At 38.2% G+C, this 16256-nt stretch overlaps 1 protein-coding gene across 1 annotated transcript in view; it reads right to left on the bottom strand.

Moving 5' to 3' along the window:
- The window catches only part of ccdc191 (coiled-coil domain containing 191), a 52727-nt gene that overhangs the window by 20688 nt on the left and 15783 nt on the right, over positions 1-16256 (bottom strand). Inside the window, exons 4-7 of the mRNA XM_080203983.1 lie at positions 10051-10206; positions 7132-7310; positions 6616-6839; positions 3426-3594 (exon numbers count right to left, since the gene is read on the bottom strand). Of these exons, the coding sequence (XP_080060109.1) occupies positions 3426-3594; positions 6616-6839; positions 7132-7310; positions 10051-10206 (728 nt within the window). The remainder of the gene's footprint in view (positions 1-3425; positions 3595-6615; positions 6840-7131; positions 7311-10050; positions 10207-16256) is intronic.

The following is a 16256-nucleotide window of genomic DNA, read 5'->3' as shown; positions in this document are numbered from 1 at the left end:
TGGGTTCAAGTGCAGGTCAGTGGGACTACGCGAGAAATGGTTCGGCATAGACAAGAAGGGCCAAAAGGCCTGTTTCTGAGCTGTAATTTTCTGTGATTCTACGGTTCTAAAGGTAATAACCACTGGATTATAACATGAGCCTTGAGCAAATTGGCACAGGGTAAATAAGATCAGGGAACCGAATGTGTGGCTCAATAACTGATGGGAGATGCAGGTTTCAGTTCATAGGGCACTAGCAGCAGTACTAGGGAAAGAGGGAGTTGTAATGTTAAGGTAGCACGGAGGATGAGTTCATGTAATGTATTCGAGACAGTTTTTAGAATAATACATTCTGGAACCAACTAAAGCAAAGGCTATTTTATATTTGTATTAATTAAACCTGTCTCAGGATCTATCAACTTGGGAGTTAAAAGGAACATTGTAATATAGAGAACAATATAATTAAGGGGAAAGATATTTTTCTGCAGTCAAGGGTGTAAGTCCCAAAAGCTGTGTTGCCTGTCTACTGCCAGGGTTAAGGTAGGACTAAGGAAGAGTTCATGTAAGAAATAGGAGCAGGAGTAGGCCATCTAGCCCTTCGAGCCTGCCCCGCCATTCAATAAGATCATGGCTGATCTGAAGTGGCTCAGTTCCACTTTCCCGCTTTTTCCCCATAACCCTTAATTCCCTTGTCTGTCAAAAACCTATCTACCCGTGTCTTAAATATATTTAGCGAGGTAGCCTCCACCACTTCAATGGGCAGAGAATTCCAGAGATTCACCATCCTTTGAGTGAAGAAGTTCCTCCTCAATTCTGTTCTAAACTGCCCCCCCGCCTTTATTTTGAGGCTGCGCCCTCTAGTCCTGGTGTCCTTTCTGAGAGGGAAGAATCTCTCTACCTCTACCCTATCCATCCCTTTCATTATCTTATACGTCTCTAATAAGATCCCCCCTCATCCTTCTAAACATAATTTGATAAATTTATTAGAGTTTTTTGACAAACAAAGGTGGAAAAATAGGAACCAGTAGATGTAGTGTATTTGGATTTTCAAAAGGCATTTGATAAAGTATCACTCCAAAAGCCTACTTCACAAGATAAGAGGTCATGGTGATGGGGGCAATGTATTAGCATGGATAGAAGACTGGTTAATGAACAGGAAATAGAAAGTTGGGATAAATAGAATCATTTTCAACTTGGCAAACTGTACCTAATGGAGTCCCACAACTATTTACAATCTTTATTAATGAAGAATGTATTCTAACCAAATTTGCAGATTACATGCAAGTAGTTTGGGAAGCAAATTGTGAGAAAGATATAAAGAATCTGCAAAGAGATATAAATAGGTTAAGCAAATTTTACAGTATAGTATAGAAAAAATATCCAATTTGGCAGGAAAGATGGGAAAGCAGAATATTTAATTGGGGACAGACTGCAGAATGCTGTAGTACAGAGAAATCTGGTGTCCTTATACATGACTTAAAAGAAGTCAACATGCAGGTTTTGCAAGTAATTAGGAAGGCAGAAGGAAGATTGACCTTTATTGCAAAGGGGATGAAGTATGGAAATAGTGAAGTCTTGCTACAAACATATAAGGCATTGGTGAAATCACACCTGAAGCATTGTGTACAGTTTTGGTCACCTTATTTTAGAGGAGACATATTTGCATTGGAAGGAGTTCAGAGAAGGTTCACTTGGCTGACTCCTGGACTGATGAGGAAACGTTGAGCACATTGGGCTTATACTTCTTGTGGTATGAAAGATTGAGAATTATTCAATTGAAACATAAGATTCTGAAGAGTGTTGACAAGATGGATACTGAGATAAAATTTCCCCTCATAGGGGAGTCGAGAACTGTGGCAAGTTTGAAAGTCTCCTATTTAAGGTGGAGATGAGGAGAAATTTCTTCTCTGAGGCCTGTTAGTCATTGGAATTCTCTTCCTCAGACAGGTAAATAGGGTTGAGGCCGCAATCAGATCAGCCTTTATTTTATTAAAGGGCAGAGCAGGTTTGAGTGGTTGAATTGCCTATTTCTTAATTGGCAAATACACTGCCTAGAGTGTCAATAAGTCAAGGTGCTGGAAGGAGATTTGATGCTTTCTTTATACAAGTTTGTTTACTTTAGCTGGATGGTATTAAGGAGTCATCAAATGTTCATACTGCCAAGTAACATATAAAAATATATCCTATAAGGACAGCAACAGGCTGTGATACCACAGTATCTTATGATCAATTTCCCTACCAATATTAATTGTTTGGACTGAAACATGAAGAACTGGTGAAGTAGGATAACTGAAATTACTTCACATTTGTTGACATTAAAACTTACATTAAAAGTTTTGGAATAGACAAATGTAGTTATGAGAACTCATTCTATGCTTAATAGGAAATGTAACCAATACTGTAGGCACGATGGGATACTTGACCAAAGTGAAGATACTGGCTTGGTAGTTAGCAAATAGTCCCTTAACAGCCTATATAAACAGCCTATTCACTGTTATACAGAAGGAGGAAATGAGGGACAGAAGATCACATCCAAGGCTGAGGGTTGAGATAATGGGAACATCTGCCGGTAGAATATTATGGTTATTTCAGAAAGTAATATATAAGATATATAATATGATACAAGAATATAATATATAATAATAAAAAGTATAAAGATAAGGCCAATAACTATGTGCTATGGAGCAGTCATTGTTACTACAGCATTGTCAATAGAATGAGTTACTTATACTGTCCCAAGAATCTCACTGAAATTACTATTCTTCATATGCATGCCTAAGTAGTGAGAGCAGATAGACAATTGGTCTCTGGAGGGATCGTAGGTCAAATTTGTTCTCGTGCATACAAGTGCAGTAAGACTTCTACTGCCACAGATAAGATTAACAAACAACGTAGGTCAGGATTATTTGAAACACCTACATATTTATCTTTCTGCTGTGAGGGAAAGCAATGTAGCAGTGTTAATGAGAGGCCCATAGCCTGATACTGTGGACATCTTAGTATATCTGTGTGAGCCTATGATATCAATATTGCTCAATTCTCACCTAACTGTTTAAAGTTTAAAAGTTTATTTATTAGTGTCACAAGTAGTCTTACATTAAGTTTGCAATGAAATTACTGTGAAAATCCCTGAATCGCCACACTCTGGTGTCTGTTCAGGTGGACTGAGGGAGAATTTAGCATGGTCAATGCACCTAGCCAGCACGTCTTTCAAACTGAGATCAACAATGATAGAGTTTCTTTAAATTGTGCCCTCTCAGAAGTAACCTTCAAAGCTGTATACTAATTAGCCTTGAATGGTGAACAGTGGAATGTGTAGTAAATGCGCTACAGGATGAATACACATACTTTTGACTTAACTAAAACTATTGCATGGTTACTAGCATAGTAACCTGGTCCTTCACTACTGAGGGCCATACTTGTTTAGATAATTAATTTTCTCTCACCCGTAACTGGTGAGCTTTAACCCTGGCTTCAATTTGCTGCATCACCCAAAGCTGATCCATCTTGTGATGTTCCTGGTCCTGCTGTTCCTGTAATTCCATCAGTGCTTGCTTGACTTTTTCGTGAACCAACAGTTTCCTTTCTTTCTCTTTTTCCAGATGCTTTCGTTCACTGTAAAACAAAACCTGCACTGAATTAATTGGATAATTTAAGAGATTCTTTGCAAATTTTAATGACCAAGTTGATGTAGACGTTAAACCTTTCAAGTGCTGCTGAGACATGCTACCAAACACATTTAGGTGCCGGCAAATCTCATAAAAGATTCCCATAGTTAAATACTCTTGGTCTTGGAGCAGGCTTACAGTTAATCGTAGGTCAGAATTCAAGCTGTTGTTACAATCCAAGTTGATGAGTTAATTGGACAAGAGGATCCCATAATGAAACCTTGGCTCAAAAGGCCGTAACTTTTTCTGTTTTTTTAGAAAACATGGAGGAACACTGTCATAGAGATAGGCAGGAGGTGGCCTGGGCAAGATGCTCTGTTGGAGAGCCAGTGCAGATTTAATGGGCCTTTTGGCCTCCTTTTGCATGACGATTGATTGTATGACAAGATTGCATAATGATTGATTCTATGACAGGAATGCCAACAAAAAATACAATACTTCTTCACTCCCACTTATCTTCACAAATGTACACATTTAAAGGATAACATGGGTTACAAAATATATCTTATGCTACAATAATATCAGTAAACACACAGCCCTTTTAAACTCTCATGCTGACTGCGGTCAGACATACTCCACTCTGAACTAAGTGGCCAATGCTACTCGATTGATTTTCTGTGGATTTATCTTTAAATCCCCTCAGATGATTGTCACACGAGTGCTTCCCAATTGCACTCTGAAAATGACATTGTTTAAAATCTTCTTTCAAACAATGCTTTCACTCAGCTGGTTTCATCAAAGAGCCAGCTCCAGGTTTTCCAACCATCCTTTGAAACAAAGCTTCTCCTCCTCTACTACTTAGCAAAGATCTGCCTCTAGATTTTCCAACTCTTTTCAGTACTTTTGTGTCTTGAACATCCAAACTTCCACATAAATTCTCAAGTATACTGTCCCCAACAGAATATTATTGTTTCCAAAGGTGGAAATAAGGACATCAAACTTCCAATTGCTTCAGATTTCTGTTTGGCTTTTTGAAGCCAATTTCTCCTAGGTTTGCACTTCCAACTCTATCTTTAGCTTTAGTGACAAGTATCCGGTTCCATTGGCAGTTCCTCTTTGTTCCTTTGGCTTCAAATTTCCTGGAGCTTCTTTTTCATTCCCTGGTTTCCAGACATAACTATCCTTTAGCTTCTGGACTTGCTTACTTGCTCATTACTCCATGGTATGGCTTTCCTGATTCACAGTAAAAAGTCTGACAACACCAGGTTTTAGTCCAACCGATTTATTTGATAATACTCACAAGCTTTCGAGGGGACTGCCTCTTTGTCAGGTGAATGGAGAGTTCTGGCCTCAGACAGAGCATATAAAGCACAGACAGTTTAGAGATTACTGATTAGAATGCGAATCCTTACACCTAACCTGCTGTTCAAGTCCTAAAGTGGCTGACAATGTGAGTGGAAGGAGCACTGATCACAGGTTACAGAGATGTGTATTGTCTCCAGACAGTAGTCGCACTATCTGTAACCCCCGTGACTTGCCTGGGTTTGCAAAACCTCACTTACTGTACTGTCTGGAGACAATACACATCTCTGTAACCTGTGATCAGTGCTCCTTCCACTCACATTGTCAGCCACTTTAGGACTTGAACAGCAGGTTAGGTGTAAGGATTCGCATTCTAATCAGTAATCTCTAAACTGTCTGTGCTTTATATGCTCTGTCTGAGGCCAGAACTCTCCATTCACCTGACGAAGAGGCAGTCCCCTCGAAAGCTTGTGAGTATTATCAAATAAATCGGTTGGACTAAAACCTGGTGTTGTCAGACTTTTTACTGTGTTTATGCCAGTCCAACGCCGGCATTCCCACATCTTTCCTGACTCATGCAGATCTGAAAGCTGTTCACATTCTAGCATCCTATCTCCTGCTACCTGGGTCCAGTTAAACACTAAAACTCAAAAGGTCTGCTCCTTGAAAATGGCCCCTGATTGCTAAGCAACATCTCATTCTTCACTCAAGCTCACATTTACTCTTCCTGTCAGAAACACTCTCTCAGCACAATAGAAACAGTTTGAACTACAACCAAAACCAACCCCCTATACGTGCGAACACCTTTGTTTGACATGATTCTAACTTGAGTTTTACATTTTCCTATAAAAAAAGCACCAAAGTAGAATCACATATATATCTATTCCTTATTTCTAATATTTGACACTACTAATATAGACTATTTAAAAATACATTTGTTTCCTGACACTGTGGGACCCCGGGATGTACAAAGGAAACTTTTTTTTTCATTAAAATGCTGGAATAAGTTTTTTCACTTAAAAGTAAAAGATCACGGAAAGGCAAGGAAGTGAGGTGAAAGGAGTACAATAAATTTATTGTTTAAGTACTCTTTGTGTGTACTATTAAAATGAGCAAATTAATAACATAAATTAAGTTTTTCAAATAGTTATTAAAAAAATTTCCTGACATAAGAACGTAAGAACATAAGGAATAGGAGCAGGAGTAGGCCATTTAGCCCCTCGAGCCTACCCTGCCATTCAGTAAGATCATGGCTGATCTGTCGTGGCTCAGTTCCACATTCCCGCCCTCTCCCCATAACCCTTAATCCCCTTGCCTATCAAAAACCTATCAACCCGCGTCTTAAAAATATTGAGCGAGGCAGCCTCCACCACTTCAACAGGCAGAGAATTCCAGAGATTCACCACCCTTTGAGTGAAGAAGTTCCTCCTCAACTCCATTCTAAACCGCCCCCCTTTATCCTGAGGCTGTGCCCTCGAGTCCTACTGTCCTTTCTGAGCGGGAAGAGCCTCTCCACCTCTATCCTATCCATCCCATTCAACATCTTATACATCTCAATGAGATCTCCCCTCATTCTTCTAACACTCTGAATGGAAATGCAAAACCAAATTCTAATTTCAGGAATTACTATTTTTAAATTTCATTTTTTCCTTCCTTCAAATAAATCAAAGTTAATTAAAGCACTATAAATGCTTGAAGGAGTTACTTTGACGCATTGTCAACTTACAGTCGCTTTGCTTCTCCCATTATGCATCGCCTTTCCATCATTTCTCTCCGTAATTGCACCATTTCTTTTTTAATATGTTCTTCCTCTTTCTTGGCCTGCAAAGCTTTTCTCCTGTCTTCTTCCTGTATCAGCTGTTGAGCTTTAGCATGAGCAAGTTTCTTCATGACTTTCTCCCTCTTCTGTTGCTCCAATTTAGCCTGCCTTTTCAGACGATTCTCTCTCACCTTTGAATTATAGACTACAATAATTATTCTTGGAAATCTACATCACCTTAAAAATGATACTGTTTCTTTTAGTTTAAGGAAAGTAACATTTTAGGCCCTTTAAAATAAAAAACCAAAAATACTTAAAAGTATTCATTTAAAAATATTCAAACTTATTCCAAGTGTGCAGTAAATAAGATCTCTTGCTCATAGTGCTACAGCATATTAGCTGTGGATTTTAATACTCCAGACCAAAATCTAAGTAAAATGATGAATATAACTACAGTACTGTTCTTAACAGCCTGGTACACACCTGTTGCTGTCTTGCCTCCATATTCAGACGAGGGTCTTTTAATTTTTTCTGCTGTCTTTTCTCATCAACCCCAAGATCCTCAAGGATGCCAGACTCCACTACTTTTGTCTCAAGGAGCTGTTGTAAAAAGGTTTCTGTTGCAGCACTCTCTTTCTCCTGTTCCAAATAACTGTAAAATTCTGTATCACATATAATGAATAACTGTTGGATGAGGGGTAGCCTTTTGTGGGTTATAAGTCGACAAACATATATAAGATCCAAATTATGGTGCAGCAAATGATTGGAAAATATTTCTTTGTATCTTTCAAAATGTTTGACTTTATTAAGAACATCAAATTGCTTTTGTTTCACAGTGTCTGTTTTCACTTGTTATTAACTTTGTGTTGTTCTAAATAGCTCTATTTTTAAACAAAAGGAATATTCTAATAGTTTTGATGGTCTTCACTCTCACTGATATTTCAGTTTTATTTGTTGTTCTTCTTATCTAGCCTTTTTTGTAAAATACTTTAAAATGCTGTTCCTTTTAAAGAATTATCCAGCAGTAGTCTGCGATTTAGGTCTTGGTACTGTCACAATCACATTTACTCATTGAGACATTTATTTTTTGGTTTATCATTGGTGGGCAGACCTTTTGTTTTACATTAAACTTTCATTCTACTCATTCATTATTAGCTAAATAGCTATCTGGAGCCATTTTTTCAATCACACAAAGCTAACCATATCCAAAATAGATAGCTGAAACTAGGAGGTAGCAAAACCTAGGCAAGCAAATATTTTACTGTTATTTTTTGGAAAAACACATTACATATAGAATAGATAGATTTTCAATCCATGCCAATATGTTATCCCCAATCATATGTGCTTTAATTTTGCACACTAGCCCTGTGGGAACTTAGCAAAACCTATCTGAAAATACACCACATCCACTGGTCCAACTATATCCAATCTGCTCGTTACATCCTCCAAAAAGTCCACTCACGTTTGACAAACCTACTGGAGGTTTTTGAGGACATAACTAGAATTGATAAGGGTGACAATGGATGTTAAATATTTGGATTTTCAGAAAGCTTTTGATAAAGTCCCACATTAGGGATTAGTATGCAAATTAAATCACATAGGAATGGGGTTATATTGGCATGGATTGAGAATTAGTTATTAGTCAGGAAACAGAAAGTAGCAATAAATGGGTATTTTTCAGAATGGCAAGTGGTGGGTAACTAGTGGGGTCCCACATGGAACAGTGCTGGGACTCCAACTATTCACAATATACATCGGTGATTTGAATCAGGGAACCAAATGAAATATTTTCAATTTGCAGACGACGCAAAACTTGGTGGGAATTTGAGTGGTGAGGAGGATGTTAAGAGGATTCAAAGTGATTTGGATAAACTAAGCGAGTGGGCATGTAATTGGCAGATGCAGGATAACATGGATAAATGTGAAGTTATCCACTTCAGAAGGAGAAACTGAATGGCAAACTATTGTTCAAATAGTGATAGATTGAGAAATGTTGACGTACAAAGGGACCTGGCTGTCCATGTACACCAGTCACTGAAAGCAAGCATGCAGGTATAGCAAGCAATTAGGAAGGCAAATGATATGTTGTCCTTCATTGCAAGAGGACATGAGTATAGGGGTATGAGATCACATCTGTAGTGTGTCCAGTTTTGTTCTTCTTATCTAAGAAATCATATACTTGTCATAGAGAGAGTTCAGCAAAGAGTCTGTGTGTGTGTCTTCATCTGGAACAAGGGATCACAGTTCTCAGGATACTGAGCAGGCCACTTCGGGCTGCGATGAGGAAAAACTTCTTTACTCAGAAGGTAGTGAACCTATGGAATCTTCTACCATAGAAGGCAAAGTTACTGAGTATTCTTAAGAAGGGAACAGTTGGATTTCTAGAATCTAAAGTCATCAAAAGAGTATGGGGAGTGTGCGGGAGTTTGGAGTTGAGATAGAGAATTTACCATGATCGTACTGAATGATGGAATAGGCTCAAAGGGCTGAATGGCCTACTTCTATTTTCTAGGTTTCTAAAAAATAGTATTGTTAAAATAGACAAGATAAAAAAGGGAAAATATAAAAAGACAATACTGTACAAGTAGAATGTAGAATAAAGTATTTACATATGTTTTTTAACTAAAGTTCAACTGAAGGGAGAAAATCAAAAAGGTACCTTTCCCTTTCAGACATTATCTGAAGCTACTATTTATATTGGCACATCCTGCATTTATATTAATTTTTTGAGGTTAGGGTTAATCTTACTATAATAAAGCTGTTCCCAACCAGTTATACTGGGGCTTGCTTTAGCATTATCACATGCAAATTGAAAACTTGTACTGTTTTATTAGTAGAATTTTGAACCTGTACCCTGGCATGAGTCGCTGCATTCAGAAGACGGAAATGTTTTTCATTATTGAATTATATTGGATTGAATTCTTCAGCCATTCCCATTGGTGGGATCTTCCGGTCTTGTTAAGTCCACATCTCCCGCAGGTTCTCTAGAAGCAGCAGGCAAGTAATGTAATGCAATCAATTGACACTTCACGTTGTGTTTCTTCTGTGAAGGTAGGGTTAGGTTCAACCTTTGAATGAATCGGGCAATGTTTTAGGCAGGACTGGAATATCTTGCCGGTCCAATGCATGAAATAGCACCCCCTCGGTGGGTGCTGGAAGGTTGGAGAATTCCACCCATTGTGACTGGCTTTTGTGAACAGAATTCAAAGGGAGGTGAATTTCAGTAGAAATAAATTAATAAAGGGTTATGAATCTATAGGAACCAGTGAATAAGTAATTAATTCAAAAATATCCTCTCTTTCTATATATTATGTATACGAAACACTTGGCAATTCAAATCTTAATGTGTCTGAAAATTTAAAGTTTAGTTAAAGAAACAAAAGACACAGCAAATGGCCTCACCGTCAAATTTTTCACATGCAGGTACTCCGGAGGTCATCTCTGAAGAGTATGCATACTCCACTGATTTATTAATGTAGCTTTCTTGGTCTTCAGTTTCTTCATATTCCAATTCTGACTTTATCTTGGAATTCATCCATTCATGAAGTAACGCTTGAGCTATATAGAAAGAACTGAAAAACTGAGAAAGGCAGTTTATACTGGGCATTTATATTACAACGCACACTGTTAGTATAAATGAGTAACCATAAACTTCAGTGAGCTCCAACTCAAACACTAGAATGGGGACTTGCTATTTTAAGCTCTAATAAAAATTATTTTTTAGTAAGTGAAGTTTCATTGTTTAACTTCATAGACATGCCTAACATTTTAATGGATGTAGTTAGATGTTCATTACTCAAAATCTATTAAACAAACGGATTCAAAATATTTTTGGAAAAGTTGTGGAAGGAAAAAGGGGTGGAAGTATAACTCATCACAGATTTTAATGGCCTTCATTCTTTCCCCAATTAAAAAAGCCAAACTGGATTATTTGGTCAATTACCTAGTTTTCTTTTTATGAATCCTTGATGTGTCCAAACTGGAAGGTGCATTTCCCTACATTTAAAAGTAACTCTTTGGTTGTGAAGTGCTTTGAGATGTCCTGAGGATGTGAAAGATGTCATACAAATGCAAGTTTCTTTATTTTTGTTTCTTAATAGCAAAGTGGGCTCAAATGTTTTTTTTAGTTGAATGGGTCTTCATGGATAGCTCTCTGAAAGGGCTGTCACAGTGTGTTGGAACAAATGGTCTCTTTCTGCGATGTAGAATATATAATCTACAAAGTATGGGCATTTTTACATGGGTCTTCTCAAGTTCTATTTAGTGTTACAAGTTTTAATGTTAATGTAATTGAAAACTCAAGTCATACGAGACACAATTTGTTACAGCAATTAATACAATCTTCTTAAATTTATTGTTTTATAATGAAAATAATGGTCAGGAAGTTGCTGTCAGATACCTTGCTCCTCCAAAAACAGTGCAATAATAATATTGCGTTAAAATATAGCAAAAGCTGTGAGATTTCTGTACTTAACTTGGATACACAAACTCATCAGAAAAAGTTAAGTTTTTTCCATTCCAATGTAAGTTCTCTTTTAATAGCATAACATGTAAAGTCTTAATTATTGCCAAACAAACTTTTTGGAACAGAATAAAAGCAAAGTATTGCAGAGGTGTTCTGTAAACTGGTCACCCAGTGTGTGTTCGGTTGCCTGAATGTAGAGGTGACTGTACTATGAGTAGCAAATACAGTAGGCTAAATTGAAAGAACAAGTAAATCACTGATTTAGGAGTGGTGTTTAGAGCTTTGGATAAGGAGGAATGAGAAGGAAAAAAGGCAGGAGTTACACTTCCACTCAATCCGCAACCATGATCCTGACCATCTGGTTGTTTGATATTCTGATTCACTACTTTGCCTTGCACGTTCACATTTCTGTCCGTGCTCCACTACAATGTTCCAGTGAAGTTCAATGCAAGCTTGAGAAACAGCACCTGATCATTCAATTGTATACTTTACAGCCTTCCAGACTGACCATTGAGTTCAACATTTAAACCATGAACTCTGTTTTGAGTTTTTTTTTAAACAATGGTCAATGTGCATCTTGTTTTCATTTTCAGACAGAGCTATTTATTGTTCTACCTTCAACACCTAGTCTGGTCCATTGCCTTGTTTCTTTCCTACAATCATTACCACTCTTTCTGCTTCATAGCATCTTTGTATTTTAATCTCTCCCATCTTCCACCCTATCCCTGGCCTTCTATTTCGCTCTATCCCTTTCCAACCAGAAAAAAATTCATCACATTGCTACCTTCCTTCAGTTCTGAAGAAGTCAAATTTGAGTTAAAATGTTAACTCTTCTTCTCTCTCCATAGATGCTGCCAGACCTGCTGGACTAATCTATCATGTTCTGTTTTTATTTCTGGGACAGGAAACTAGTTTCACAAGTGTGGAGCCGTATTCCTTCAGATTTAAATTATTGTTGAAGATTTAACATTAGTATTTTTAAGTAACTGTTTCTGTTTGGCAGGAAAGGAGACAGGGGCACTTGGACTTTGCAAGCTGAACGAAAACTTCTAAACTGTATGAATAATTCAGGCACGCTAAAGAGCTGGTTGTTTTTCCAGAAGTAAACAAATTATGAACTGAGGTGTTATTGCTTCACCTCAGGAAATCTATATCAGGATATATCAAAATTTATACCAAATGTATATAAGGATTATCATGACCCAGTGGATAGGGGGTTGGTAGAAATGTGTTTTGCTGATAATGATCATTTCAAAGTGGCAAACAAGTGGTGTTTTTCACTCATGGGATGCTGCTGTCAAGTCAAAAAGACATGCTGCCCAACACACAAATGAGTAACGTTGGTTATGAATAGTAGGTATGTAGGCCCTATGAATGCTAAGAATTATACCAACAATGAACTTAAGATTATAGGTTGAGCTCATAATGTAACTCACTTAAGCTTGTGAGAATCTACACCCATTTACAGGGATCACTATGCAGGCCAAAAGAATATACCCCGTCGTTGTAACTTGTCACAAAACATGCTTTATGTCAAATAATGATTTTTAATCCACCAGCTGGAAACATAAAGCTGAACAAATATTTTGGATCTGTCTTCACTAAGGAGGACACAAATAACCTTCCAGAAATAATAGGGTAGTCTAGCATGAAGGAGGAATTGAAGGAAATTGTTATTAGTAGGAAATTGTATTGGGGAAATTGTCAGGCTTAAAACCCAACCCCAGGGCCTGCTACTCTGCATCCTAGAGTACTCAAGGATGTGGCCCTAGAAATAGTGGATGCAATGGTGATCATTTTCCAGCATTCTATAGACTCTGTAAGAGTTCCAGTGGATTGGAGGGTAGCTAATGTAACCCCACTTTTTAAAAAAGGAGGGTGAGAAAATAGGGAATTATAGACCGATTAGCCTGACATTGAAGATGGGGAAAATGCTGGAGTCAAATATTGAGGATATAACAACTGAGCATTTGGAAAACAGTGACAGGATCTGTCCAAGTCAGCATGGATTCTCTAAAGGGAAAACGTGCTTGACAAATCTTCTGGAGTTTTTTGAGGATGTGATTAGTAGAATAGACAAGGCTGAACCAGTGGATGTTGTGTATCTGGAGTTTCAAGATGCTTTTGACAAGATCCCACACAAGAGATTAATGAGCAAAATTAAAGCTCATGGTATTGATTTGATTTTATTATTGTCACATGTATTAGTTAGTATACAGTAAAAAGCATTCTTTCCTGTGGCTATAAAGCCAAAGCATACCGTTCATAGATAAGGAAAGGAGAGAGTGCAAGATGTAGTGTTACAGTCATAGCTAGGGTGTAGAGAAAGATCAACTAAATGCAAGATAAGTCCATTCAAAAGTCTGATAGCAACAGGAAAGAAGCTGTTCTTGAGTCAGTTGGTATGTGTCCTCAGACTTTTGTATTTTTTCCCAACGGAAGGTGGAAGAGGGACGTGGATAGAGAACTGGTTGGCAGGTAGGAAGCAGAGAGTGGGAAAAAACGGGTCTTTTTCAAAGTGGCAGGCAGTGACTAATACAGTACTGCAGGGTTCCATGCTGGGACCCCAGCTATTCATAATATACATTAATGATTTGGACAAAGGAATTGAACGCAATATCTCCAAATTTGCAGGCGGCACTAAGCTAGGTGGCAGTGTGTGCTGTGAGGAGGATGCTAAGAAGCTGCAGTGTGACTTGGACAGGCTAACTGAATGGGCAAATGCAATGTAATGTGGATAAATGTGAGGCTTTCCACTTTGGTGGCATTAACAGGAAAGATTATTATCTGAATGGTGGCCGTTTAGGCAAAGGAGAAGTGCAATGTGACTTAGGTTTCATGGTGGAAGAGTCGCTGAAGGTTGGCATGCAGATACAGCAGGCGATGAGGAAAGCTAATGGCATGCTGGCCTTCATCGCAAGAGTATTTGAGTAAAGGAGTAAGGACGTCTTGCTGCAGTTACACAGGCCCTTGGTGAGGCCGCACCTTTAGTATTGTGTGCAGTTTTGGTCACCTAGTCTGAGGAGGGACATTCTTGTTATTGAGGGAGTCTACTGAAGGTTCACCAGACAGATTCCTGGTATGGCAGGGCTGACAGATGAAGAGAGACTGGATCAACTGGGTTGTACTCATTGGAATTTAGAAGAATGAGAAGGGATCTCAAAGAAACATATAAAATCCTGATGGGACTGGACAGGCTAGATGCAGGAAGAATGTTCCCAATATTGGGAAGTGCAGAACTAAGAATAAAAGGTAAGCCATTCAGGACTGAGATGAGAAAGAACTTATTCACTCAGAGAGTTGTGAACCTGTGGAATTCTTGACCGCAGAAAGCTGTTGGAGCCAGTTCATTAGATATGTTCAAGAGGTTGCTGGATGTTGTCCTTGCGGCTAAAGAGATCAAGGGATATGGAGAGAAAGTGGGAGTGGGATACTGAAAGTACATGATCAACCATTATCATATTGAATGGTGGTGTAGGCTCGAAAGGCTGAATGGCCTACTCTGCACCTATTTTCTATGTTTCTATAAACTGAACTTTTCATAAACAGAGACTAAAGGTGACTTGAGATCACAACCAAAGATGCATCACTGTAGCTTCCATATTCCAATACATTAAGATGAAGACACCATGGCTGGAATTTTTCTGTCCCACCTGCTACGGGGATTGTAGTGGATGGGACACAGACCGTGCAAAGGTCCGTTGGCGTAGGGTTGGTTTACCCGCCCCATGTCTGCAGGGACCCAGTAAGGACACTGACCAGGGAATCTGAATAAACTATATATCTTGTACCCATTAGCAAGACATCAAAACAATTACCCGAGATATTCAAATGGTGGAGATGAACCATAAGAAATAGGAGAAGTAGGCCATTCAACCCAATCAATCTGCTCCACTATTCAACTAGATCATGATTAATTTGACATAATCCTCTATTCCACTTTCTCACCTTATTCCCATAACCCTTGATTCCCTCACAAATTAAAAATGTGTCTATTTCAGCCTTGAACATACTTAATGACCCCTTGCCTCTAACAGCCTTCTGTGGTAAAGAATTTTACAGATTTACAACCCTCAGAAGATAAATTCCTCACATCTGTCTTAAATGGGCAACCCCTTATCTCTGAGATTATGCTTTCTGGTCTTACACTCTCCCCAAAGGGGAGATAATCTCTCAGCATCTTACCCTGCCAAGCCCCTCAAGAATCTCAATTCAATAACGTCTCCTCTCATTCTTCTAAACTTCAATGAGTACAGGCCAAATCTACTCAACCTCTCCTCACAAGAAAATCCCTCCATACTCAGAATCAACCTAGTGAACTTCCTGGACTGCCTCCAATGCCAGTATTTGTTTCCTAAGAGGACCAAATCTATTCATGGTATTCAAAGTATGGTCTAACTATTGCCTTGTATAGTTTTAGCAAGACCTTCCAATTATTATACTCCATTCCATTTGAAATAAAGGCCAACATTCCACTTGCCTTCCCTGCTGAATGTACATGCTAACTTTGTGATTTATGCACAAGGGTCCCCAAATCCCTGTGCTACAACTTTCTGCAGTTTTTCTCAATTTAATTAATATTTTGCTCCTTTATTTTTCTTACCAATGTCAATAACCAAATTTTCCTACATTATGTTCCATCTGTATAGTTTTTGTCCTCTCGCTTAATATGCGTACATCCTTCTGTAGACTCTTTGGGTCATCCTCACCAGTTGTCTTCTTACTTATTGTCTGTCTTCTGTAAACTAGACAAAAATGCATTCACTTCCCTCGTCCAAGTCATCAGTATATATTGTAAACAATTGTGGCTCCAGTACTGATCCCTATGGCACTCCACTAGTTACAGATTGTCATCCTAAAAATGTCTCTGTATCCCAACTCTCTGCTTCTATTAGTTAGCCAGTACTCTATCTATGCTAATATACTACCCATTACACTATGGGTAGTATATTAGCATAGCTAAATACCAGGGACATTTACCTTATTAAGCAGCCTTTTGTGTGGTACCTTATCAAACACATTTTGGAAATTCAAGCATTTTATATCTACTGGTTCCCCTTTATCTATACATTAAAATTTATCTTAAAGCTGGAAAGAATTTTATTGTTTTATTAAGACCATATTGAGTACAATAAAGCTAATC

This window comes from Carcharhinus amblyrhynchos, chromosome 15 (assembly GCF_965287045.1).
Source record: "Carcharhinus amblyrhynchos chromosome 15, sCarAmb.v2.hapA, whole genome shotgun sequence".
NCBI classification, from domain to species: domain Eukaryota; kingdom Metazoa; phylum Chordata; class Chondrichthyes; order Carcharhiniformes; family Carcharhinidae; genus Carcharhinus; species Carcharhinus amblyrhynchos.
The sequence above is the reverse complement of the archived record's forward strand: the minus strand, read 5'-3'. Positions and strand labels throughout refer to the sequence as shown.